The 27999-nt window shown below is 35.6% G+C and overlaps 1 protein-coding gene and 1 long non-coding RNA gene across 3 annotated transcripts; one reads left to right on the forward strand and one right to left on the reverse strand.

The window, feature by feature from the left end:
• The first annotated feature begins 12542 nt into the window (after positions 1-12542).
• On the forward strand, positions 12543-15989 carry LOC137823970 (2-oxoglutarate-dependent dioxygenase 19-like). Its single transcript, XM_068629373.1, has 4 exons — positions 12543-12876; positions 12978-13213; positions 15150-15477; positions 15562-15989. Exons 1-4 carry the CDS (start codon positions 12661-12663, stop codon positions 15802-15804), a joined length of 1023 nt encoding a protein of 340 aa, XP_068485474.1. The 5' UTR covers positions 12543-12660; the 3' UTR covers positions 15805-15989.
• On the reverse strand, positions 15560-25581 carry LOC137823971 (uncharacterized). 2 transcript variants are annotated; one of them, XR_011083200.1, is made up of 3 exons: positions 25424-25581; positions 23599-23675; positions 15560-15950 (listed from the first exon to the last, which is right to left on the reverse strand). It is a non-coding gene; the product is annotated as an uncharacterized lncRNA (long non-coding RNA). The 2 variants fall into 2 exon arrangements; XR_011083199.1 differs by lacking the exon at positions 25424-25581 and adding an exon at positions 24340-24509.
• Positions 25582-27999: the final 2418 nt, after the last annotated feature.

The following is a 27999-nucleotide window of genomic DNA, read 5'->3' on the forward strand; positions in this document are numbered from 1 at the left end:
TTAACCAGCTCAGATGACTCATCTTCAAGATTCACTTCAAAATAGAGCAAGAATTTAGAGATTAAAACAACATATGGATAGTGGTAATCACTTAACCTCATGGCTTTTTGCATGTGTTCTTTAAAGATGTGGATCCAGTTGATTTTGATCTTCTTCATGATGCAGTAGATGTATATAAGGTCTTCTTCTGTTAGGACAGAATGGTTGCTCCCCCTTGGAGTAAGAATCCAAGTTACAATAAGAGCAAGCACCCTTTCATCTAGCTTTAGTCCTCCAACCGAACAAGTTCTCACTTGGGCATTTTAATTCTTCAAGCAACTCTTGTAGTATTGGACTTTGTTAAAATCCTCCACTACTCCAAGATTTCCCTTGTTGATTCTTAGACCAACATATTTCTGGCCAGCTACAGCAGCCCACACATCATGAGTGATTTCCATGTCAACTCCCTTCACATGAGAAACAAGATTGTTTCCCTCAAACTTGAGATTGATGTAGTTTTCCCTTCATCTTCAAGAACCTTCTCAACAGCTGGTCCTTGAGTAGCTTCCTCACATTGTCTAGCTTTTGTCTTTTCAGCTAATCAAAGGAAACAACTTTGGGGTTGTTGATCACCTTTGTGCTAGTTTCAAAACGATACTTTTCAATGAGTTTATTGTCTCCAGAAAACCAGCCATCTAGTCTCCCTCCAGACCTCACAGCTCTGGTTTTGACCCTCTTTGATGTAGGAGGAGTTGATTCCATGATGGCAGAAAAAGAGGCAAAGAAGACTCACACAAAGAGAGCAATAGATGTTGCAAGAGATGGCTCAATTGATTGTTCTTGTGAGAGAGAACAACTGCACCAGAATTTAAAGAAAAGCAGAACCAAACTGCATTCAATTGATGTGATTGGGTTTCAATCTTCAAAGAGAAAAGACTTGACCAAGACCTGCACAGAAAACGTCAGAAAAAGCAGAAAATCACATGGTCATCACATGTGATCTTTGACTAGTCATAAAGGCTCTTAAATTTTTAAGATTTTGGAATATATTCCTTTATGACATGTTGTAACTTCCTCTAGAACGTGATCAACTTTCAACACTGCTTTATTGACTAAGGATTCTTTCATAATTGAGATCTGCAACTGACAGAATTCAGAAAAGAATTAAATTCATTCTTTCACAGTGCTGTCAGAGAGAAAACAATCGGTTGTTTTTCTGCAGCAGTAAAATAGATTTTGAATTTTTAAGAATGAACAGATATGATTCAATGTAGATGAAATTGAGCATTTAACCAGAGATATTAAGCATGAATATGATTTTAAAAAAGAATTAAAGATAGAGATAAGGAAGGTCTTATCCTTTATGAAGTTCCTTCAATGAGTCATTGGTTTGTGATCAAGAAGCCTCTTTTGACTATTTGATAACCTTGGACTAATACATAACATTGATTCAGCTTCAATGTTAATCTTTTCCTTCCAAGAACCTGATCAGATGACTCAGTGCCTCATGTTCTTCTAGATTCCCTGCATAAACATGAATTCAAGCAACAAGGTTTGGTCCCCTTACAAATGTGGGTCCATTTGGTTTATATTTATCATTTGAAACCTCACAACCTTTGGGAATCCATTTCATAAAACCTCTGGGAACAGAAAATTTCCTTATTTTGCAGAATCTAACATAATGGCCTTTCTTCATGCAATAAAAGCATGTAACAACCGGTTGTTTTGACTTAACAATCGATTGTTTTACTGGCTGTTTTGAAAAATTCTGTGAAAACTTATCTTGCTTGTTTTGTGGATTAAAACCTAATCCAGCTCTTCCAAAAACACAATTTTGAGATGCCAAGACATTCTCAAAGTTGGATTTTCCTTTTGAAAGCTTATCCACAGTGCTAACAAGATAATGCACTTTCTTTTCAAGATTTTCACAATTTTCACAAATGGGAGTGTCACACTTGCAAGAAGAGTTTTTGCAATGAGTTTCCAGATTTTCAAAATCACTTTTTGATTTTTCCAACTCTTCTTCAAGTGCCTTAACTCTCTTTTCAAGTCAGCTGTTAAGCTCTTTTAATCAGTTGTTTGAAAGAACCAATCTATTAGCTTCATCATGTGTTTCTTGAAAAGCTTCAAGCAATTCACTATAATTTTCAACATTTAGAGAAGCACATGAACTTACATCACTTGAGTTGCATCACTCATCATCTCCTTCTGCAATCAAGCATATGTTTGCCTTTTCTTCTTCACTTGATGATGAGCTTGATGAGGAGACTTCATTCTCATCCCATGCTATGTAGGCCCTTTTTTACTTTCCCTTCTTTTCTTTGTAGCTTGACTTCTTCTCCTTGCTTTCTTTATTTGGGCAATCTGCCTTTATGTGCCCTTGCTCACCACAACCAAAACAAGTATAGTTATTGGAATTAAAATCATTGGATTTTTTGTTTCCATACCTTTCTTTGTTGGTGTCTTTGTTGCGGTTCCTTTTCAAGAATTTGCTAAACTTTCTAGATAGCAAACTAAGGTTCTCTTCATCACTTTCATCACTGGATTCTTGTTTGGTTTTGTGCTTGGCAGCTTTTAAGGAAATACTCCTTACATGCTTGTCTTCACTTTCTTGAACATTGAGTCTATTCATCTCTAACTCATGTTCCCTAAGCTTGCCAAACAAAGAAGCCATACTCAATGATGTTAGATCTTTTGATTCAGATATAGCAGTTACCTTAGGTTGCCAAGATCTATCAAGACATTTGAGGATCTTGATGTTTAACTCTTCTTTTTCAAAGGTTTTCTCAAGGCTCATGAGGTGGTTAATGATGTGAGTGAACCTCTTTTGAACTTCAGCAATAGTCTCACCCTTGAGCATTCTGAACATTTCATACTCTTGGATTAGAGTATGCTTTCTGGCACTTTTCACCTCATTGGTACCTTCATGAGTTACCTCCAAGGTGTCCCACATTTCCTTTGCGGATTTGCATTGAGAGACCCTAAAAATTCATCTGAATTCAAGGTAGAAGTTATTATGTTTTTATAAATGCAATCAAATTTGGCCTTCTTGCTTTCAGAATTAGTCAATTGAGACCAAGGTTTTTCAATGGAAGACCCATCTTTTTCAAATTCTGGAACAAAGGGGCCATTTTCAATTGCATAAAAAATACCTTTGTCAAGAGATTAAACAAAGATTTTCATTCTGATTTTCCAAAATTGGTAGTTCAAACCACAAAACAGAGGTGGTCTGTTGATTGAAGCACCTTCCCCGAAAGGTAATCTATCAGCCATATAAAAACAGTTTTACGATCACACTTTAATAAATTTCAAGAACCAAGCTCTTGATGCCAATTGTTAGAATGTATGGCTTTAAACTAGAAAGGGGGGTGAATGGTTTAAAGAGGGTTTTCGCAAACTTTTTAGTCTAGAATGAAATCCCTTTGAGAAAACTTGATTCATAATTCAGTTTGCCAAAAACACAAAGCCATTTAGCACATCACCAGAAAAACAATCGGTTGTTTATACCAGTTAACAAATATAAACTGAAATTAAAGAAATCAAGGGATAGAGAGATTGCATACACAATTTATATTGGTTCACTCTTAAACCAAGAGCTACATCCAGTCTTCCCAGAAACCACTAGGGAATCCACTAAGCAATCAAACCTAGATTACTTACACACACCACCAAAGAAGTGACCTTGATCCCTTCAAGACACACACATCCTTTGGCTCAGCACATACACCACTAAGAATGTTGATCTTGACAACCTCAAGAACACACAGTACTTCTCAGCCTTACACAATAGAGTTTACACAAAGTACAAAAGGATTACACTTGTTACAGAATGATCTGAAATCAATACAAGATGAAAATCCTATTCCACTCTCTCTTGATCAAAGCAATCTCAAAGCAATCTTTCAACTCTTCAAAAGCTAAATCAGTGAAAAACTCAAATCTGTTTTTCTATGATTTAATCTTAGTTGTTTGTTACAAAAGCTTAACAAACTATTTATTGCTTACAAAGACTGGTCAAAGCATTTAAAACTGGAGCGTAATTAGTTATAAAATCATTTAAAGCTCAGTCAAAGCACAAAACAGTTTTTTGTTATGGTCCCGAAACAAACAATCGGTTGAATGCTCGAATCAATCAGTTGTTTTGGTTTGACAAGTCAACCATCAAAAACAGTTTTCAACCTTTCTCAAAACACCTAAGTATAAAACAATCGGTTGTTTCGACAAAACAACAGGTTGTTTTTCACTCAGTTTGAAAAACACTTTCAATTAAAAAGGTTTGAGAATGCTTAGGCTTTTGATTCAATCAAGAGGTGGATTAACACAAATAATATACCCTAGATCCTATTCTAATACACCTCAGCAACAACAAGCACCTTCAGCCTTCCATCAAACACAAAGAGTTTGGATTCTTCAAAGCTTGAACACACTTGATTCAACACTAAGGAGGGGGAAGGGGGAGGAGTGGCTTGTATTTGAAGGTGGATTTTGACAAAGATTATGACTCCGTCAGATGGGTCTTCCTTTATGATATGCTACAAAGGATGGGCTTCCACAGTAAGTGGATCAGTTGGATCAGAGGTTGTATGAAAAGTGCCACAGTTTCTGTGCTGGTTAATGGGAGCCCTACGGAGGAATTCAAACCTTCGAGAGGGTTGAGGCAAGGTGACCCCTTAGCTCCGTTCCTCTTCCTAGTGGCAGTGTAAGGCTTGGCTGGCTTAGTAAGGCAAGCTGCCAAGGTCAATATGCTTTCTGGCATTAAGATTGGTAGAAAGGAGATGGAGTTGTGCATTCTTCAGTTTGCAGATGACACTGTGTTCTTCTGTGAGGACTCTTACAACAATGTGGTAACCCTGAAATCTATCTTGAGGGGGTTCGAGCTAGGTTTAGGCTTGAAGACTAACTTCCACAAGTCAAAGCTCGTTGGCATCAATGTCCATAGAAGTAGTCTTGGTTGCTACACAAAGACCTTGAACTGTGCTCATATGGGTGTACCTTTAAATATTTGGGCCTTGAAGTGGGAGGGAATCCAAGGAAGAAAAAGTTTTCGGAGCCTGTGTTGAATAAGTTAAGAGCAAGGCTCAATGTGTGGAAAGGGAGATTTTATCATTGGTAGGGAGAATATGTCTTATTAAATCTGTCTTGACTTCTGTTCCGCTTTATTACCTATCCTTGTTCAGAGCGCCAAATACGGTTTGTAAGAGCATTGTCAGTATACAAAGAAGGTTTCTTTGGGGTTAGGGGAAGGAGAACAAGCAAATTGCTTGGGTAAGCTGGAAAAGGTTGTGTAAACCAAGAAAGGAGGGTGTTCTGGTTTAAGAGACATTCGTAAGTTCAACTTTGCACTTCTGGCTAAATGGAGATGGCGTTATATATCATATGAGAAAGGGAGGTGGAAGGAGATGTTGGATTTGAAGTACAGGTTGGAACTTGAATATCTGCAGATACCTGTGAAACTTCAATCTTGGTGGTGGAGAGACTTGCTTAAAGTCTGCAGGGAAGGAGGAGGAGATGGGTGGTTTCAAAAAGAAGTCGGGTGGAAACTAGGATGTGGGGACAAAGTAAAGTTCTGGGAGGATGTGTGGGTTGGAAATTCTAATCTTAAAACTTTGTTTCCAAGACTGCATATTTTGTCTTTAAATCAGGGGTAAAAGGTGAGAGAGGTAGGTGAGTGGGAAGAGTCGAAGTGGCATTGGTGCTTAAGGTGGAGGCATGCAAGATTTGAGTGTGAATCCATGTTGGAGGCAGAGCTTATTACCCTTATATCCACGACCAAGCTGGTTAAAGAAGAGAAGGATGCCCAGGTGTGAAGGGATGATGGAGCGGGGTGTTTCACTGTGAACTCCACTTATGATTGCTTAGTTAATCATAGAAGGGGTCCCCAATCAGATGTTTTCAAGTACCTATGGAAGGCTAAGGCTTTCCCTAGTGTGCTGACCACAACATGGAGGGTTATGATGGATAGATTACCAACAAGAAAGAGCTTGAGCAGGAGAGGGGTGATGATGACTTCTTCTCTATGTGCTTTTTGTTAGACCAAGGATGAATCTTGTCAACATCTCTTCTTGGAATGTAAATATGCTATGAGCGTATGGTCTATGTGTTTTAGGTGGATTGGTATTTTGTTTGTTCAACATAACCATATAAAGGTTCGAGAGTTTCTACCTGGTTCATGGTAGTTATAAACAAAATCTGGTTTGGAAAGGGGTATGGGCAGCAATAGTCAGGTGTATCTGGGATCATAGGAATTTGGTCGTGTTCAAGCAAGGTGTAGTAGACGCGGAAGAGATGTTTCAAAAGGCACAACTAAAATCATGGTTGTGGATGAAGCATAAGTCAAACTCATTTAATTATTCCTTCGTGGATTGGTTTCTGAATCCAATGTCCTGCATCAAAAGCTATATATAACTGGGTTTAGGAAGGAGTCAAGCTGTGTTGGAAAAGGATGAAGGGGTTGATGGTGGTCCTGAGTGATCTGGTGTTGGGTGGGATCCAGAAATGATGTTGCTCTAGTTCTGGTGTTTTACTTGACGCGGGTATTGTTCTATTGATGCAGAAGGTATGGGAAGCTAGTGAAATGGTGTAATATTTTAGTAAGAAGGAGCAGTATAACCTAGTGGGGCAAGTGCTGACGTGTGTGATTTTCTGGAGGCAAGGTTTTGCTCTAGTGATGTAGTCCGTGACATTTGGTTTTTTTCTGGTTTTATGTTGCTAAAGGAACTATTGGAGCTGGTTGGACGTAGATATAAGCAAAGGGTCAAAGTTTTTTGGTTATGAAGCTGAGTAGATCTTGAATGGGTGAAGTGGACAAGGAAAGCATAAGACCTTTGGAATGTAACTTTTAATTCATTTATGCTTTGCTGATAAAAAAAATGGTATAATATTTTTTTTTACTCAGAATGAACCATATTACATCGGTTAAGCCATCTAACTAGTGTAATATATGATTCGTATTAAAAAAAAATTGATTTTTTTTCATGAAGAGTGGGTGGTCATAAACGTCACATAAGTAACCACTTATAGACACACGGGTAACCACTTTTGCATGCGTCACATAAGTAATGACTTACAAACACACGGATAATCAGTTTTGCATTGTCGAGGAACCTGTGGCTGGGTAACAAGTTCTAGTAGGGTTATTACACCGGTTAAGCCATATAAACGATGTAATATATGGTTCTTATTAAAAAAATTGATTTTTTTTCATGAAGAGTGGGTGGTCATAAACGTTACATAAGTAACCACTTACAAACACATGGGTAACTAGCTTTCGTGGGTTGTGGAGGAACTTGTGGCTGAGTAACAAGTTCTGGTAGTGTTATTACACCAGTTAAGTCATCTAACCGATGTAATATATGGTTCTTACTAAAAAAAATTGTTTTTTTTTCATGAAGAGTGGATGGTCATAAACGTCACATTTTTCATCCTTGAGAGCTTCATCAATTGACTTTGGTTCGATTTGAGAGACAAAAGCAGTGTGCCTGCAAAAGTTTGAGATAGAGCTACGTGTAGAGACACTTTCCTTTATTTTCCCAATGATGTTCTCCATTGACAAATCTCTAGGAATCCTCCATTCTTTGGGCAACTCACTCTGCTGCAGAATTTCAATCGGTTGTTTCGAGCAATCAACCGGTTGTTTTTCTGTACAGATGTCCAGCTTCTCCAAACTGATGTTCTGCTCATCCTCTTCAGCACTGTTCTTCGAGATTTGAATGCTTTTGCGATCCACTTCATCAAAGACAACATGAACAGACTCTTCTACAGTCATTAGCCTTTTGTTGTAGATTTTGTATGCATGACTATTTAGAGAATAGCCAATGAAGATACCATGATCAACTTTTTCATCAAATTTCCCTAGGTTTTCCTTTCCATTGTTGAGAACAAAACAGCTGCAACCGAAAACTCTGAGGTGATTGATGTTTGGTTTCCTTCCATTGAAGAGTTCATAAGGAGTCTTCTTCAAGATTGGCCTTATTAGCACTCTATTCATCACATAGCAAGAGGTGCTAACTGCATCAGCCCAAAAATACTTAGGAAGAGAAGATTCACTTATCATTGTTCTAGCTAATTCTTCAAGGGATCTGTTCTACCTTTCCACTACACCATTCTGTTGTGGAGTTCTTGGAGTTGAAAAATTGTGCAGAATTCCCATCTTTTCACAAAACTTGCTGAACTTTTCATTTTGGAATTCACCTCCATAATCACTTCTTATTGAGCCTATGTTGTTGTTCTTTGTATTTTGCAATCTTCTAGCAAGCTTCTTGAATGCAGAGAAGGCATCACTTTTTGATTCCAAGAAGAAAGTCCAAGTGAACCTAGAAAAATCATCCACAATAACAAGAGCATAATAGTTGCCACCAAAGCTCATGGTTCTTGAAGGTCCAAAAAGATCCATGTGAAGTAGCTCAAGAGGTTTTAAAGAAGAAACAACATTTTTTATTTTAAAAGAGTTTTTCACTTGTTTCCCCTTTTGGCAAGCTTCACAAATATGGTCCTTCTCAAACTTGAGTTTGGGCAACCCAATCACAAGATCTTTAGATATTAATTTGTTCAAGTGATTCATGTGAATGTGAGCAATTCTTCTATGCCAAAGCCAAGACTCATCATGCTTGGATAGAAGACAACCAATTGAACAAGGAGAAAAGATATCTAAAAGATAAACATTATTGATTCTCTTACCAATCAACATTACCTCTTTTGTGTTGGGAAGACAAATTTTGCAGGAGTTTGTTTTGAAGATAACTTGATATCCTTTGTCACACAATTGACTAATGCTCAACAGATTGTGCTTTAAACCTTCTACATAGAGAACATCATGGATGACCAAGATATCTTTGTCTCCTATGGATCCTCTTCCTAGAATCCTCCCCTTGTTGTTGTCCCCATAGGTAACGTGTCTTTCTTGCTTAAAGGAGATGCTTAGAAACTTTGATTTGTCCCCAGTCAAGTGCTTTGAGCACCCACTGTCCAGGTACCATTGCTGCATGCTCTCCTTCAAGGTTTCCTACAAAGAAGATTTTCAAGTACAAAGATTTGGTCCCCTTATGAATGTGGGTCCATTTGGTTTACATTCATCATTTGAACCTTTACAACATTTGGGAATCCACTTCATAAAGCCTCTAGGAACAACATATTTTCTGATTTTACAGAATCTGACAGAATGGCCTATTTTCATGCAATAGAAGCATGTAACAACCGGTTGTTTTGAAAGATCAATCAGTTGTTTTTCTGGCAGTTTCGAAAATGACTTTGAAAATCTATCTTGATTGTTCTTTGGATTAAAACTCAATCCTGCTTTTCCGAAAACACAGTTTTGAGAAGCCAAGACATTTTCAAAGTTGGATTGACCTTTTGAAAGCTTATCCACAGTTTTAACAAGATAATGAACTTTCTTCTCAAGATTTTCACAATTTTCACAAATAAGAGTATCACACTTGCAAGAGGAGTTTTTGTAAACTATTTCAAGGTTTTCAAAATCTATTTTTAAATTTTCCAATTCCTCTTCCAATGTTTTGACTCTATTTTCAAGCCAGCTATTCATTCCCTTTAACCAGTTGTTCAAGAAGGCCAATCAGTTAGCTTCTTCATGTGTTTCTTGAAAAGTTTGAAGCAATTGACTGTAATTTTCAGAATTTGAGGAGTTAGAGGAACTTACACTGCTTGAATCATCTTCCTTTTTGTCCATGAAGCAGAGGTTGAGGCTTTTTCGGTTTTTCCTCCTTTTCCTTCGTGCTTGACTTCTTGTCCTTACTTCCTTTGATTCATTGATGTTCCCATGATTAGCTTTGAGTGTGTCCCACATCTCTTTGGCAGATTTGCATTTAGATACCTGAAAAACTCATTAGTATCCAGTGCAGAAGCTATTATGTTTTTAGCAGTACAATCAAGCTTGGCCATCTTACATTCTTCATTGGTCCATTGGGACTAAAGTTTTGCAATAAAAGATCCATTCTTTTTAAGCTTTGGAATGAAAGGGCCATTTCGATTGAATCCCAAATTCCTTGATCAATGGATTCAACAAAAATTTTCATTCTAGCCTCCCAATACTTATAATTCAAACCACAGAATAAAGATGGTTTTTGATTGAAGCACCTTCCCCGAAAGGTAATCTATCAGCCATATAAAAACAGTTTTACGATCACACTTTAATAAATTTCAAGAACCAAGCTCTTGATGCCAATTGTTAGAATGTATGGTTTTAAACTAGAGGGGGGGGTGAATGGTTTAAAGAGGGTTTTCGCAAACTTTTTAGTCTAGAATGAAATTTCTTCGAGAAAACTTGATTCAGAATTCAGTTTGCCAAAAACACAAAGCAATTTAGCACAGCACCAGAAAAACAATTGGTTGTTTCGCAGAATAAATCGATTGTTTATACCAGTTAACAAATATAAACTGAAATTAAAGAGTTCAAGGGATAGAGAGATTGCACACACAGTTTATACTGGTTCACTCTTAAACCAAGAGCTACATCCAGTCTTCCCAGAAACCACTGGGGGAATCCACTAAGCAATCAAACCTAGATTACTTACACACACCATCAAAGAAGTGACCTTGATCCCCTCAAGACACACACTTCCTTTGGCTCAGCACATACACCACCAAGAATGTTGATCTTAACAACCTCAAGAGCACACAACACTTCTCGGCCTCACACAACAGAATTTACACAAAGTACAGAAGGATTACACTTGTTACAGAATGATCTAAAATCAATACAAGATGAAAATCCTATTCCACTCTCTCTTGATCAAAGCAATCTCAAAGCAATCTTTAACTCTTCAAAAGCAAAATCATTGAAAAACTCAAATATGTTTTTCTATGATTAAATCTCAGTTCTTGTTTGTTACATAATCTGAACAAACTCTTTATTGCTTTCAAAGACTGGTCAAAGTATTTAAAACATGAGCGTATTCAGTTATAAAATCATTTAAAGCTCAGTCAAAGCACAAAACAGATTTATGTTGTGGTCCTAAAACAAACAATCGGTTGTTTTGGTTTGACAGCAAGTCAACCATAAAAAACAGTTTTCAACCTTTTTCAAAAACACCTAAGTATAAAACAATCGGTTGTTTCAACAAAACAACAGGTTGTTTTTCACTTAGTTTGAAAAACACTTTCAATTAAAAAGGTTTGAGAATACTTAAGTTTTGGATTCAATCAAGAGTGGATTAACAGAGATAATCTACCCCAGATCCTATTCTAAAACACCTCAACAACAGCAAGCACATCCAGCCTTCCATCAAACTCAAAGGATTTTGATTCTTCAAAGCTTGAACACACTTGATTCAACACTTTTTTTTTATAATAGAAAGACTTATCATTTATTTTTTATTTCATCGTCCCAAACATGCCAATATTAGCACGAACAATATGTAAATGTAACTTGTTGTTCAAGCAACTATTTAAAGTTCCTAGAACTCCCTGCGAGGCTTGTTGTAAAACCCATTGTCGGACTTGATTAATCACTCTTTATTGTTCAAAATCAATAGCTTTGTTTTTGGAATTTTCTAATTATTCCAAAGCCATATAAATTGAATGGATTAAATTCATTTTTTCTCGTTTGATCTCAGAATAGCCATTCACCCGAAATTGATATGCTTCCATTTCAACTTTCCTTAAGCGGGTCTGGGCTTTTCCAAGCTATTCAATGGCCTCTTCTTGTAATTCTTCTGAGTTTCGAATAGTTCTCCATATTTTCTGTTTTCAATTATCTAATAAATCACTTAATGAAAGTAGACTCGCTTTCCATCCATTTCAAAATGTTTATGATCTCTTCCGGACCAAACATGAATCTTTCGATTCATTTGGCTCTCACACCCAATTACTTATCAGAAATTTACCAATTTTTTTTATGTAATGAGTCTATCCTCTCTTCTCTATTCAAAGTTAAACCAATTACCAATATAAAACCAGAATATTCAGAAGACTCTTTTGACCAAACAAATATATGTCAACAAAATTGTTTTTTTATTCAAATCCAAAAATTTATTTTTAATTTATACATAGGTCATCCATTGATTACACACTCTACAAGAGAGGTTTAAATTCACCTGTTTTTCATTTCTCGTCGTAAATAGGATTCAAGACATTTTATCCACATGAGTATGTGATGTGTAGTATGAAGTTTTAAAAAAAAAAAAAATGTTTTTTTTTTATTTGTCAATGTCAACATGTCATTCTTTTAGTTGATTGACGATGTCACGTGCGAATAAATTTATTTCACGTTTTTTGTTCCCCTCTTTATGAGAAAAAGCAGTGGTTTCTATCACTGCTTAATGCTTGTTATTTGATTGGCTCACAATTTTTCTTTGCTCCTTGTTAGCACGTGGATAGGTCACATAACGATAAAAAAAACATGGATGTCACATTTTTCATGAATGTATAATTATTTCACATCCAAACGTTTCAATTTAATTTAATTTTTTATTGATAAAAGAAAAACTGGTCTTGAAAATTTTATATGGTAGCCGCCACTTACGAATTAATAATTTAGCACTAAAACCATACGATAATTATGAATCTATTTTTATATAATATAAAATTCCTTTTCGTTGGCTATATAAGGGCCTGCATACGAAAATTGATATAACTACATAGCATACAAAGTTACAGGTTTTACTCAAATTACTCCATTCTGTCACCTAAACCCAGAAAGAGAAGAATCACTTGGAGGAGAAACTAAAGATGTTTAGTGTTAAGGAATTAGTTGAATCAAGTACTACGATGTCTGTTCCCTCCAACTACGTTTGCCATAAAACCCCCGAAGATTCCATGTTGTATTATGAGACGGAGAACATTCCAACAATTGATTTTCACCAACTCACCTCTTCCAATCCCAATGAACGCTCTAAGGCAATCCAACAACTAGGCGATGCATGTCGTGATTGGGGTTTCTTTATGGTATTTACATGTTTAAACCTCAAGCCTTATATGCATGTTTTAACATGTCCACTTGCATGTTGGAGTTCCTTCCTTTTGTTGACTTTGAACTGCTTATATAGGTAATCAATCACGGTGTATCGGAGACACTAAGGGAGAAGGTGCTTAGGGAAGGTCAGAGCTTCTTTGATCTGAGCAAGGAAGAAAAAATGGAGTTCGCAGGAGAGAAGATACTTGATCCAATAAGATATGGGACAAGCTTCAATGTCATGGTGGACAAGGCACTTTTCTGGAGAGATTATCTCAAATGTCTTGTTCATCCTCACTTCAATGCTCCTTCTAAGCCTCCTGCTCTTAGGTACTCTTCTCCCCACTCTTTCTTTTCTTACCTAAACTTTCTCTCATATCAAACTACACCAACTTCTATCATTTTTTTTCTACTGGAAAAACATATATTTATTCTATTAAATACAAGTTCTTCTATAGTTCTTCTAACAATTTTTTAGCCCTGCCTTCCAAAATAAATTTTGGAATTTTGGACATAATAAAATAATGAAAACCCTCTGCTATATGTCCGACTTGCACCACGTAGTACAGCACTACTATTGGTGGACAAGAAAAGTTCTTAAACCTAATGGGAGACAAAGAAGTGTGCGATATGTACCAACCTACATAATAGGAGTACCCCATTTTCTATTTTGGAGTTTTTGAAAAAAAATATTGTTATTTTTAATGTTATCATTAAAGTAGTTATTATAAAATCAGATGGAGGTAGTATTAATTATAGATGTCACATAAATAATATTTTTATTTTATTGATAATACATTATAAAAAAAATACTAAAAAATAAATAATTTTATAAATAAAAAATAATTAGTTACTATATTAATTAAGTTAGATATTTTTTTATAAATTAAAAAAATTTATTAGTATCTAAACTAATTTCTATAACTAATACAAATTTATAAACTATTTATAAATTTGTATCTAACATTATTTACCAAAGTTATTACTTTAGATTCTAAATTAGTTTTTATAGTGATTAATTTAGAATTTAAAGTAATTAGTAGTTAAAATCGTGATTATTAATGTTAAATAACAATTTAAAAATTATTTTATAAATTTTTATTGGTAATAAAAAATATTTTAGATACCAATAGTTTTTTAGCTTTTAAAATAATATCTAACTTAGTCAATGTCTATTATATGGTCGACATTTTCTACTATTCACCAAATATTATTGTCCGTCTTCTTCTTTAAAATTTGATAAATTCTCCCTCCACCTCCATACCTTCTTCCTACACCTCCATTTTAATTGTGAAAAATCGATTTTAACCTTTGTAGAAATTTTAAATAACCCTATATGAAGCATAACCTCATTTTTAAATAACCTCAACTCCACCTCCGCACCCTCATACCTTCTTTCCAATTGCATACCTTTATTCTAGCTGCAATGCGTTTGAGAAAACAATTTCATCATTTGAGTGTTTTTTTCATCATTTGAGCGTGTGTAGGAGAGTTGACAAGAAAATTCATTGTATTCAATTTTTCTAATTCAAAGATAAAAAAAAAATTGAGTTTTTTACTCCAATTTTGTACCTTCCTGATGTTTTTTTTGAGTTTTATGACTTTCAAAAAAAATTTGAAAAAAAAAATAAGGAAAAGAAAACTAAGTCACCACAACTAAGTCACCATAAGAAAAAAAAATTAAAGTAATTGTGAAAGATATACATCTCAATTAAAGAAGAATTTTGATTTTAAAGTAGTTGTGAAAGATGTACATCTCAATAAAGAAGAAAAAGAAGTATCACGGGATGTCATTGAAAAGGTGGAAGTCTCACTTTTTATTGTGCACTATAATTTGTAATATAGTGGTCGATGCAATGATTTAAGATTTTGAAATAAGTATTTTTTTAAATATGTAAAAATAATTTCATAGGTTAAGTTAATTTTTTGAGTTATAATTATCGAAAAAAATCTTTACTTTTAAAAAAATATAAAAATTAGAGACAAAAGAATTTAGGGTCCCAAAACCATGATTTCCCATTTTCTTGTACAATCTAAGAGTTAGGCCATTTGGTTCTCTCAGCCGAATTCCATCCAACATCTGAATAAAATTGTTGAATTTGTTAGCCTTGATTTTGGAGAATGAGAGAAGACAATTCTTGTGCTAATGACTTAGTTAGCCTTGATTTTTTTTAGATAAAGCTTTATTTGTTTGGTTTCATAACATAGAGATTGTATAAGAAAATTTTGTTTTTTCAATCATTGTTTTTGCGTTGAATGGTTGCAGGGAAACTGTAGAGGAGTACATGAGAAAGGGTAAAGAAGTGGTTGAAGAGTTGCTGAAAGGAATATCTCTAAGCTTAGGGCTTGAAGAAAACTACATACACAAAAGGATGAATGTAGAGTTGGGGTGCAAGGTGTTTGTTATCAACTATTACCCACCATGCCCTAAGCCTGAACTTGTAATGGGTCTTCCTGCACATACAGACCATGGGCTTCTCACTCTTCTGCAGCAAAACCAGCTTGGAGGGCTTCAAATTCAACACAAGGGCAAGTGGATTCCTATCGACCCCTTACCCAACTCCTTACTCATCAATACTGGGGATCACATGGAGGTGAAACAAAATTCATTCCCTATTTTTGCATGCACTTCACTTTCAGCTTTGAGAAAATAATGAATGTGCAATTTTTGTGGTCAGATACTAACGAATGGGAAATACAAGAGCGTTGTTCATCGTGCTGTAGTGAACACAAAAGGCACTAGAATCTCCGTTGGCACTGCACATGGACCCAATCTTGACACCATAGTGGATCCTGCGCCAGAGCTGGTAGGAGATGATAATCCAGCACTATATCGTTCCATCACGTACAGAGATTACATACTGCTTCAGCAAAACAATGAACTCGATACAAAGACTTGCTTGGAACGTATTAGGATCTGAATCAAATTAACAAACTCCTACCATCAATTAGGCAACATCCATGACGCAATTCTTGTATCTGAATCGTGCTTCTGTTTCATCGTTTAGTTTTTGTTTTGATTGATGTACTAGGAATGTAATATGTAGCTGAAAATGGATGCGCCAACCTGCGACAGATAATAAATAAATTCACTTCATGAAAACAAGCCGAACAGCTTGAAGTATTGGATATGACAACCTAAATATATATATATTATAACAATAAGACATATAAAAAAATATGTCTATTTTTAATTATAAAAAATATTATCTATGTTATCAAACAATGAGAAGAATGATAACAATTTCATTCTAACTCTTCCTGTTTGTAAGAAACATATAAGTGAGATAAGATTTTTCTCTTTTCTCTCTCCTCCGAAGGGTTTTGGTGTTGCCAGGGTTTGTGTGGGTAGTTGTTCATTCTCCAACTTAGTGGTGGACGGTGGTGGCGCAGGGTCATAGGTGCTGGTCGGTGGCAACATGGCAGTCTACCGAGAAGCTGGTGGTGGCGTAACGACTCTCTACGTCTGCATCCAAGGTGTATTCTTTCCTTAAATTTCTTCTTGGAAATTCTATTGCACACAACCAAAGTTGCCACATTTTTCATGTAATCAGTTCTAATTTGTGGTAAAGTCACGATTTTTATCGAAATTTGTGGTAAAGTCACAATGTTTATCAACATTTGTGGCAAAGTCAAGATTTTTAGGTGGTGCGACTTGTGAGACGGTGGTGGCTGGCGTGGGCTGGTCGGTAGCTTGTTAGCCTTTGAGAATGGCAAAGGGCTCTACGGGTTTCCTCATCCCATGGGCTTGTTTGATGGATCGAGAAGTGTTCCCTAATAAGAAAGTGTCTTCTATGCCAGGACAAAGGGATACTTTTGCTTAGGCTTTGGGAAATACATGTGACATTCCTTTGTCTCAACTACCTACTCCTTGTATTAAGGGAGACATGGTTGTTTTCCGGGTTGATGAGGTAGATTACTTGGCTGGTCTTGAGGATTGCAAGACTCATTTACATGGTTGGATTATTCTATCTAAGGGGGGTAAACCTCTCACACACATTGATTTAACTAAAAAGTTGCATCTGGTATGGAAGACTCTTGGACCTTGGAAAGCAATTCCTCTTGGGAAGGGTTTCTATGAGTTTGAGTTCGCTTCTTTAGAAGACATGCGATGAGCCCTCAGGATGAGTTCTTTGCAGTTATCTCCTGGTTTCTTGAGATTGTTTGCCTAGACAAAAGACTTTGTTTCCAACTACTATGAAGAGTACTAAAACTCAGGCCTGGGTTAGAATCTACCATTTTCCTTTGGAGTATTGGAGACCAAGGGTGATATTTTCCATCACCAGAGAATTCTTGGTACTCCTTTGCCTTTGGATGATCATACCATGAGAAAGAATAGGGGTTTGTTTGCTAGAGTGTTGATGCATATTGATTTGTTCTCCCCTCTTCCCAATCACCTCTTAGTTGAACATCCAGACTTTTTTTTGTAGCTGATGTGGAATATGAATGACTCCCTCCACTTTGCTCTCACTGTAAGATGATTGGGCATGAGCTTGCTCAATGTCGCGTGATTCATCATCAGGTTCGTGTTCCTGGACCTCAACATAAACCTTCTCAGAAGACAACTCCTAATGAACGGGAACAGGGGAGGGTCACGGTTCCTAAACAACATAAAGAGTATCGGAAGAAAGATCCACAGCCGAAACTCGTGGAAGGCCATATTGATAAATTGACAATTGATGCTCCTGGCTAGGCTAATGCAGGGTCACATTTGGGTCACCTTGCTTCTAATAAAACATATGGAGGGGAGGATGATTTTGTAGATATGCCTCGGATCATGATAAGTCCTCACCCAGGCAGGGGTTGTTCACTCCCAGTTCGGATATTTCAAAACCGGGGATGGTAAGGAATTCACCTGTTGTTATGCAAGCCAAGGGCTCAGAGTCACAACTTGTAGTACATTCAGTTACGACTCTTATTGATAATCATCATGTGGAGGTCTCTGCTCCTATGGTTGTACAATCTCCGTAGCGTCCTACCTCTCCTCAGATGGCTAAATCACCAAGGGATACTAAAGCACCAATTAAGACTCCTATTGATGGTCATCATGTGGAGGTATCTGCTATTGTGATTGTACCATCTCCATCATGTCATACCTCCCCTCGAAAGGCTAAATCTCTTGGGGATGTTTAAAGCACTACTCCCCGATAATGATATGTTGGTCCTACAAAATCACTTTTCCTCTCTTGATGGTTTGGAAACTACAAATGTGGGAGGTGATCCTCATATTAGTGCGTCAATTATTTCGACTGCCATTATTGAATTTAATTCTGACCATATCACTGTTGAAAATTGGGTTGTCTCAAAATTTTGGGCTGATCCTAATGAGATGGAGGAACATGCCAGTGATACTAGGAAGGAAATAGTTCACACTAAAAGAAAAACAAGGAGGACCACCTAAGGAGATTGGTAAATCTAAAAAATTGTTAAGGCAGTTCTCTCTTCAACGTCACAATGAAGGTATCTTCATTTTTCTGGAATGTTAAAGGACTCGGAAACTACAAAATTGTGGAGATGTTGATTAGTTTACTTAAACTACACCCTCCTAGTTTTTCATGTTGAACCTATGATGTCGTACATTGATGCTTTGGATGTCCTTTTCAAATCTGTTAATATGCATTTGGTGGCTACGTTTCCTATTGTTGATAAAGCTGCTAAGCCTTGGTGTTTGTCGGTTCCTAATCTTGTCCAAAATTTCTTGGTCAATGCTCAGTTTATTTTTGTAACTTGCCTTCTTCATGATAAATGCTTTAGCTTTGCAGGTGTTTATGGTGCTAACACATACTTGGTTAGATGATTTTTGTGGAGGGATCTTAGTTTCTTCACAGGGCCTTGGTGTATTCTAGGAGATTTTAATGTTGTGCTCTCGGCAGATGACAACAAAGGAGGATGGCTCCTAATCAGGTTTCTTGTAATGAATTCCTTGATTGGATTAATACCAATGATCTTTCTTGTATCCCTTTTACTGGATCTTGTTATACTTGGTGTAATGGAAGGATATGGTTGCATAGAATTCATAGAAGACTAGGTAGAGCTTTATGTAATGAAGTGTGTATGGATGAATGAGATTCTTGTACTTGTTAGGTTCTTGTTAAAAATTGTTCTAATCATTCTTTTGTTCTTGCTAGTATTGCTAGTAATTCTTTAAGGAAGGTTAGCAATTTTTGTTTCTTTTCTATGTGACTTTAGGAAACTTGATATATGAAGCTTATTCATGATTCTTGGGCTAATAAGGTTGTTAGTTGTCCTATGTTTATTTTGCAACATAAGTTAAAAAGGTTGAAAATTGAGCTTCGAGAATGGAATAAAAATTCTTATGGTAATGTTCACAATGCAGTTCTTCTTAAGCAAGGTCTCCTCCTTGGTATTCAACAAGTTTGTCTGATATTCATGGGCTTATCTATCAAGAAAACATTGCTAAGGAGGAGCTTGATCATGCTATTCACTGTCCATATTTGTTTTGGAAAGAAAGGGCTAAGATGTTATGGTTTAAAGATGGGGATCGAAATACATCTTTTTCCATGATGTGGTCAAGAGGAGAGATAACTCTAGTGGGATTCATCGTCTACAGATTGATAATGAGGTTATTGGGGATCCTAAACTCATTGAGGATCATATTTTGAACTTTTATAAAAATAATTATGATGAGTCTATTTATAATGTTTTGGATACAAGTAATATGGAAGATTTTATTGGTACTTATATTCCTGAGCTAGTTTCCTCTAAGGAGAATATGATGTTGATTAAATGTCCTGCCTTTTTGGAAATCAAGAATGTTGTTCTTAATCTTAATGGTAATAATGTTCTTGGTCCTGATGGTTTTTGGTGGTGTTTTCTATCATTCTTGCTGGGAAATTATTGGGACGGATGTTTGCAATGTTGTTCAACAGTTTTTTAAATAAAACTTGGTTCTCCTTGGAATGAATAATATTGTGGTATCTCTTATTCCTGAGATTCAGGATGTTGATTCCATTAAAGATTACATGCCAATTGTTGTTGCTAATTTCAAATTTAAGATTATTTCCAAGATACTAGCGGATAGGCTTGCACTTGTGGCTTGCTAGAATCATTTCTACTAATCAATATGGGTTTGTGCAGGGTAGACAGATTCATGATTGCATTGGTATTGCTTCTGAAGCTATTAACATGCTTTTTAAAAAGGTTAGAGGAGGTAATGTGGCTTACAAAGTTGATACTCATAAAGCCTTTAACACTCTGAGTTGGAAGTTCTTATTATTAGTTTTGACACGCTTTTGTTTTCACCCCTAGTTTGTCGTCTGGATTAGTACAATTCTTCGTTCAGTTATGCTTTATCAGAATAAATGGCAATTTGGTGGGTTTTTTTCCTTGCAGTAGAGGTGTCAGACAAGGTGATCCTTAGTCTCCTTTACTTTTTTGTCTTGTAGAGGAAGTTTTTAGTAGAGGTATCTCTAAGCCTGTGAATGATAAGAAAATTCTATATATGGCTAGTCCGCAAGGTTATCTCATTCCCTTTCATATTTTATATGTTGATGACATATTTGTTTTCTATATGGGAGATAATAAGTCTCTTAGAAATTTGTGTTTTTTTTTTCTGATCAATATGTTAATAATTCTAAAAGTAGTTTTTTCACCATGGATAATTCTGCAAGATTTGTCACCAAAGTTCAACGTATTCTTTATTGTAGTCATGGTTGTTTGTCTTTCAATTATTTAGGAGTGTCTATCTTTGTTGGTATTCCAAAGTGTCGATTTCTTCAACCTTTGGCTGATAAAGTCAAATTGAAGCTAGCATCTTGGAAAGGTAAATCTCTTAGCATGATAGGTCGAATTTAGTTGATCAATACGGTGATTACTGGATTTCTAGTTTATAACTTTAATATGTATAAATGCACTATTTCACTTCTTAAGCAAGTTGAACAATGGTGTCAAAATTTTATTTGGACTGGTGATATTATGAAAAAATGCATAGTTACCGTGAATTGGGATATGATTTGTTCTCCTCTTGAGAATAGGATTTTGAAGATTATTAATCTTCGTCATGAAAATAATGCATATCTTCTTAAGAACTTTGCTTATAGCAACAGGCCTTGGTCTTTTCTCCTGAAAGCCAGGGTTCTTAAATCAAAATACGAGTTTAGAATGGTTTATAGATTCTCATCTCTTTGCCCTGAAATTAAGCAGTTTTATTCTACACTTCTTGGATTGTTGGTACATGTACTTTTATTAATTTGTGGAATAATAAATGGTGTTCTACTACTTCTTTAACAAATATTGCAGGGTTATCTGATGATGCTAGCATTCCGGATATAGTCTCTCAATTTTGAACAGGTTGTAATTGGAATATTCCTTTGTCTTTACAATAGATGTCTCATATTTTTAATCATATCATGGTTAGGGAGGAACAAGATATTCCTAATTGGATTTTAGATTAGTCTGGTGGTTTCACTCTTAAATCAGCTAGGACTTTTTTCTTGGAACCAGGAGTTCCTTGTGATTGGGGTAAATTCATTTGGTCTTCAACTATTATGCCTTCCAAAAATCTAGTACTCTGGAATTTTTTTCATTGGCGACTTCCTACAAATAAGCATATTCAAAATAAAGGTTTGCATATATGTTCATGGTTAGTACATTTGGTATCTCTTCCAATTAGACAAAGTGTAATATGGATAGATGTAGCAGTTGATGTTTGGAACGATTTGAAAACTAGATATTCCCAAGGTGACCTTTCTAGGATTTTCGATTTGCAATCAGAGACATCTTCTTTGAGTCAGAATGATTTATCAATGACCGACTATTTTACAAAACTCAAAATCATTTGGGATGAGCTTGATAATTTTCAACCTAACCTTATACATGTTTGTCAAAATAAGTGTTCTTGCTCTGTAGCTTCTGATATTAGTAAAAGAAAATGTGAGGACCAAGCTATGCAATTCCTATGAGAGCTTAATGATCAATTCAGAAACATTCGGTCGCACGTTCTCCTTATGGAACCGGTACCACCTATTTCTAAATTTTTTTCTCTGGTGGCTTAGCAAGAACGTCAATTGGCTAGTAACTTTTTTATTCCGAATATTAACGATACTAGTGCCAGTCGTAATCCTGCTATTACATGCTCTTTCTGTGGAATATTTGGTCATACTGAGAATATCTGTTTCAAAAAAGTGGGTTTCCCAAATCAAGAAAGTAAGAATTTTAGGTTTAGTGGCAATAGGAAGATTTGTACCTATTGTGGTAAGAGTGGTCACACCATAGATACATGTTACAAGAAGCATGGTTTTCCTCCGGGTCATAACCCGCCTAATAGTAGGACAACTCCTTTACTTAATGCCATTTTAACTGATGATGTTTCTTTTGAGAATTGTCAGCAATAACAGGTAAATGGAGACATGCGCTCTATCTTCACAGCTCAACAATGTCAAGTTCTATCTGCATTGATCAAGCAAAATATAACCAATATTATTGCGAACCAGCCCCCAGTACAATTAAACCAAGTGGCCTTTTTCACTGTCAATGAAGATCATAAGGATTCTCCAACTGGTAATGCTACTTTCTTTAATCTCTACACTACTATTAAGGGCTCTTGAATATTAGATTCAGGAGCAACTGATCATGTTTGCACTTGTTTATCTGATTTTACATCATATAAAAGTATAAAACCAGTTCTTATTAGTTTGTCGAATGGTCTTCGTTTTTACACCAGTTATTCTGGAATTGTTGCTTTTAGTAATAAATTTTACCTTACCAATGTCTTATATGTGCTTGAATTTACCTACGATCTTGTTTCTACCTCTAAACTTGCTTTAAATTTGAACTGTCATTTGATATTCTCATCTAAGGATTGTGTGATACAGAACAATCTAACGAAAAAGAAGATTGGTACAGTTGAGGCCAAAAATGGCTTGTATAAAAGTATAACAAAAACAAATTTTAGGTGAATTTTTCAACCGTTTTCATGTTCCCTGAATAATATTTTTATTTTTGTATAATATTTAAAATTGAAAGTTTATTTCTTGAATTTCTACAACTTACATGTGACAAACAAAAAATTAAAGAAAACATTTTGTATAGAAAGAAACCCATTACTCAGTTTCAGAAGAAGATTTAACTTATTGCATCTCAAACCTAGTGTGAACATCGTATACAGCAAAATAGTATAGGGAAATAGTATACAGCAAACAATACCTACATAGTTTTGTTTTGTGGTTTTATTTGTTCGTGTCTTTTGCTCCTAAAAGAACATTAAAATTCACATCATTTTTTTTAATTTACACTGATCATTTTCATTTTTTTTTATTTGGTTCAAATTTTAGAACTAATCTTAATTTTGTGAACGTGATTCTTACTATTATATTGTCTTTTTTATCCATTCCTGGAATTTTGATGGGATGATTATTCTCCCAGTGCAAAATCAAAAGTCAATAACTCTGTTAGAACAGCTTCATAGTTTTTACAGGACTAAACTTGATGTGTTCAATTACTTTAACTTGCACAATCCTTTTTTTAATATATTTATTTCTTACTAAATTTCTATCTAGCAAATAATTCAAATGTCCTTCAATTCTTATGAGCCCAGATATTTCATCACTTTTTGAAAGTCTAATTAAAATGATAATTCATTTATTACAAAGTACGAGAGAGAGGTAGCAAGAGTTATAGCAGTTTTTTTAATCAAAGCTGAAGTTAACCAAATTTGAAATGCAACATGTTTAAGCTTGAAAGGCAAAGTAAGTTACTTGTAATGCTGAGACACTTCCCAAACCAGCTTATCCATGAAATGACATTTCTTGTCAAATCCCCAGCCTGGGTGGATCTGCATCATATTTCAGACCAAGCATAAATAATTTTGAGCATTACTCATTTACAGAAAGAATCATATCATATACTGCACATAAAGCATCCAAAACAAACAACAGGTTTTTAACCTTCCGAGTTCCATTGTAGTTCGTTTCAACATAAGAAAACTACTTTAAATTGAATATATAACCAGCTAAGCAGTGACCCTAACCAACCACTAAATATCTCATTGTCCATCATTAAATTCAATCATTTAGTTAATACTTTCTTCTTTCTTCTGCTGTACATAATTTCTTTAAGTTAGTAAATTGTTTATTTCTTCCAAAGAGGTGACTGCAGCAGCCACACGAATAACAAAAACAAAAAGTTACAAACATACCATTTTATATATGATGCCCACTGAAATAACAAATAAAAACAAAACTAGGTGAACTTTTAGAGCACTGCAAAAGAATAATCCAGGAAATTTTCACAAGTCCTAACTTTTCAGTTATAATCAATCTCTTGTGCGAAGAAAATTGTTAGCACACAATTTTATGCTTGTAATTTTAATGAAGAATCTGCAGTCAGATGTGGATAACAGAAGGATTATAAATCAATCCCAGGACAAGGAAATTAATGCCAAACTCAAGAAAACAAAATCCTCAACACATCAATATTTGGACATTAGATTTATTCACCATCTGCATCATCTCTAACATATGGCCCTGTATCATCTGAAGCATCTGCATCCATGAATCGACCAAGCCTTTCATCCATATCCCTCCCTCTGTTCCTCTTCCTGTGCCTCGGCCAAGCCCACCCCTCTCTCTAAACCCTCTTCCTCTTCTAGTGCCACCTACATCATCCTCCCCTTGTGACAAAAAGTTCCGTGCATTCCATTTATAAAAGGAACCGTCGTCTTCTAACTTGTTCTTTCTTAACCTTTTCTACATGGAAGAGCTTCCATCTACTAAAGTCCTAAAAAAACCATTGTAACTTTTGTATTATAAAGGATAATGTTAGAGTTTTATCAAAAAGGTCACGACCTCATGTTCACATATTTTATTGTTGTACTAAAAGAGATATGTGTAAGGTGTGCTTTTTTTCTTTTTTTTTATCTCTGTTGTATCTTTTCTTCAGTTGACAGTATCATATCAAATATACTAACTTTGACGGTACCAAATATAAAATATACTAGTTTTTTACAGTATCATATCATATAAAAAAAAATGTCCATAATGAATGATGAATCACTAAATATCACCTGATAGAACTAGGAAACAATGTCACTTAATCTCAAAAAAGCAGTTCTTCATACAAATTAATTAGACGTAGATGCAGTCTCGAACTGTGATTTCATCAAACATGACCAAGATTCAAACCACACATTACTATTTAAAGTTCTCTACATTGTTTACAGACAAGCAGTCATGCAAAAATACCATATGGAAGAAATCAAAATTCTGCAAGTTGTGGACGAACCCCTTAGACATACAAACATGGGCAGACTTATACACTTGAAAATTTGAAGTTCGAAATGTAATGTGTTGCAGCTGGGTCAGTCGGGCATGTAATGTATGTTGAGTTAGTATCCGATCCAGTACATTGGATTCAATGTCTTCATCCTGAGGTCGTTTAATATTACCATTCACAACTATAATCAAAGTCCAAACAGTGACATAATACTTACCTTCAACAGGAAAAAGATTGTTCATATCACAGACAAACGACAAATATATTAAGACAAACAATCAACTACTTTAGACCATTTAAATCAACTACCTTAACTTTGAAGAACTGTAAACACTGCCTTGCCTTCCCTTGGACTTTTAACATTTCTCAAGTACTTGGCAATTCACGGTGATACAGTGATGGAGCGGGAAGGGGAAGAACGCAGAGAAAACTAGGAAAATAAGAGCTGGGAAAGAGATATAACAGAATAGAAAAAAAAAACAACTTTTTAGGATAAAAATAACAAGAACATGCATACTCTCTTAGTCTATAGTATAGTGGGATATATAATACCCTTTGAAAAGTTATTTGTCCTAATAAAGAGTTGTGCTGAAAATATAGAAAAGGTATAACAAAATCCTATGAGCAAAGGGAATCCAATCCCCACAAAGGACAAAAGAAATCCTTTTAGATGTAGTTATTTAACCGAATGGGTCTAGATACCCTTCTAATGGGCCTTATGGTTGTGAGTCCAGGATCAATAGTCGACCCCTGCAGAGTAACCTTGTCCTCAAGGTTTTAGATGAATAAACTTGGTAAAGGAGTTGTGGTGGATGACACGGTGGGATAGGAACTAGGGGTGCGGAAGGTAAAATGGGGTGGTGTGGTTATTGTTGGGTTATTATTGAGAGCGGATGTTGGTGTTTGGGGGGAGAAGGATAGGGCCACGTTGGATTTTTTTGTGGGTGCTTGTTTGGGGAAAAATTGTTGGAATATTTGATGTGGTTGGTGGTTGGTGGGCCAAAGTAATTTCTTTGGTGTGGGGGTAGATGTGAGAGGGTGGGAATATATTAGGAATGTGTGTTGAGTTTGGTGCGGGCTTTTGGGTCACGTTGGGGTGTGGTGTTGGCAAAGGGGGTTGAGGGTGGGTTGCAGAATGGCATGGAAGCCCAAAGGAAATTGTTTGGAATGGGAAGGGTTTTGGAACGTTGGAAATGGGTGTTTGCCAACTACTTGTATTAAATGTTGCACGGAGTCACGTGAAGGTGTTGCAGAGTGTTGGTGATGTGGCACAATAGACTGGGACATCTTTCTTATGAAAAATTGCATGTTTTGAGATCTATATACCCTTATATTTCTGTTCAAAAACTATATTTGTGTGATACTTGCCATAGAGCAAAACAAAGAAAACTTCCTTTCACTTTAAGTCATTCCAATACTTCTAATATCTTTGAAATTTTACATATGGATATTTGGGGTCCTTGCTCTATTATTTCTATGCTTGATTTTCGGTATTTTTTAACTATTATGGATGATTTTTCTTGTTATACTTGGGTCATTCCTATGTGCATGAAATCTTAAGTGAGAACTCACATAGTTAGTTTTTTTATCTTATGTTGAAAACCATTTTCACACCACTATCAAAACTATACGTTCTGATAATGGAGTTGAGTTTGCAATGACTAATCTGCTTTCTTCTAAAGGAATTATTCATCAAAAAAATTGTGTTGAAACACCATAACCAAACGATATTGTAGAACGCAAACATCAGCATATTCTTAATGTTACCCGTGCTTTGCTTTTCCAAGCCAATTTACCCCCCATCTTTTGGCATTTTGCTGTTTTACATGTTGTTTTACTTATTAATTGTATTCCAACCCCTTTACAGAACATGACTTCTTATGAAAAGTTACATGGTTCTCTTTATGATATTTCTTCTTTGCGTGTTTTTTGTTGTCTTTGTTACTCCAACACTATTACTTCGCATAGAAAGAAACTAGATGATAGATATGTATCTAATATTTTTTTTAGGTTTTCAACCTCATACTAAAGGTTATCTTTTTCTTAATCTTCGAAATCATAAAATTGAGATCTCAAGACATACTATCTTTTATGAAAATTTCTTTCCATATAAATTGAAAGATGATAAAAATGAGAGTCCCAACAATTTATCTTTGCCTATTCCACAATCTTATAATTCAAACTATGATTTCTTTTATGATACTCAAAATACTGCTATTGAGCCCATGATACCCACTGAAAATACGGATAATACTCCACCAAGGAGATTAACTCGGGTCAAGAGAGCTCCAACTTAACTTGAAGATTTTCATACTGATTTGCTATCTGCACACACTGTAACTTCTAAGTATCCCATTAACAATTTTGCCTCATATACTGTTTTATCTTCTAATTTTAAATGCACTATTGCTTCTTTTTCTTCTTCTATTGAACCCCACAACTATGAGGATGCTTCCGGACATGACTACTGGAAAAAGGCAATGGAAGGCGAACTCGAAGCTCTCTCTTCTAACCAGACATGGATACTTGTGCCTCTGCCATCAAGAAAGAAAGTCATTGGATGTCGATGGATTTACAAAATAAAACACAAATCCGATGGCACGATTGATCGCTACAAAGCACGTCTCGTCGCCAAAGGCTACACACAACTTGAAGGTCTTGATTTTCTTGACACCTTTGCCCTTGTTGCAAAGCTGACCACCTTGCGGCTTCTTCTTGTGTTGGCTGCATCTCATAACTGGGATCTCGAACAGTTGGACTTTAATAACGCTTTTCTTCATGGAGATCTTCTTGAAGAGGTCTACATGAATCCACCACCTGGAGTTGTTGTTCCTAATCCACACTTTGCCTGCAAACTACAACGCTCCCTCTATGGTCTATGACAG

The sequence above is a fragment of the Phaseolus vulgaris genome, chromosome 8 (assembly GCF_000499845.2).
Source record: "Phaseolus vulgaris cultivar G19833 chromosome 8, P. vulgaris v2.0, whole genome shotgun sequence".
Lineage (NCBI taxonomy): Eukaryota > Viridiplantae > Streptophyta > Magnoliopsida > Fabales > Fabaceae > Phaseolus > Phaseolus vulgaris.

Bases quoted from the DNA above. Each gene is read 5' to 3' on its own strand.
- LOC137823970 (XM_068629373.1), top strand. From the start codon at position 12,661: ATGTTTAGTGTTAAGGAATTAGTTGAATCAAGTACTACGATGTCTGTT. The intron at 12,877-12,977 runs GTATTTACATGT...CTGCTTATATAG, and splicing joins GTGATTGGGGTTTCTTTATG to GTAATCAATCACGGTGTATC. The intron at 13,214-15,149 runs GTACTCTTCTCC...GAATGGTTGCAG, and splicing joins TCTAAGCCTCCTGCTCTTAG to GGAAACTGTAGAGGAGTACA.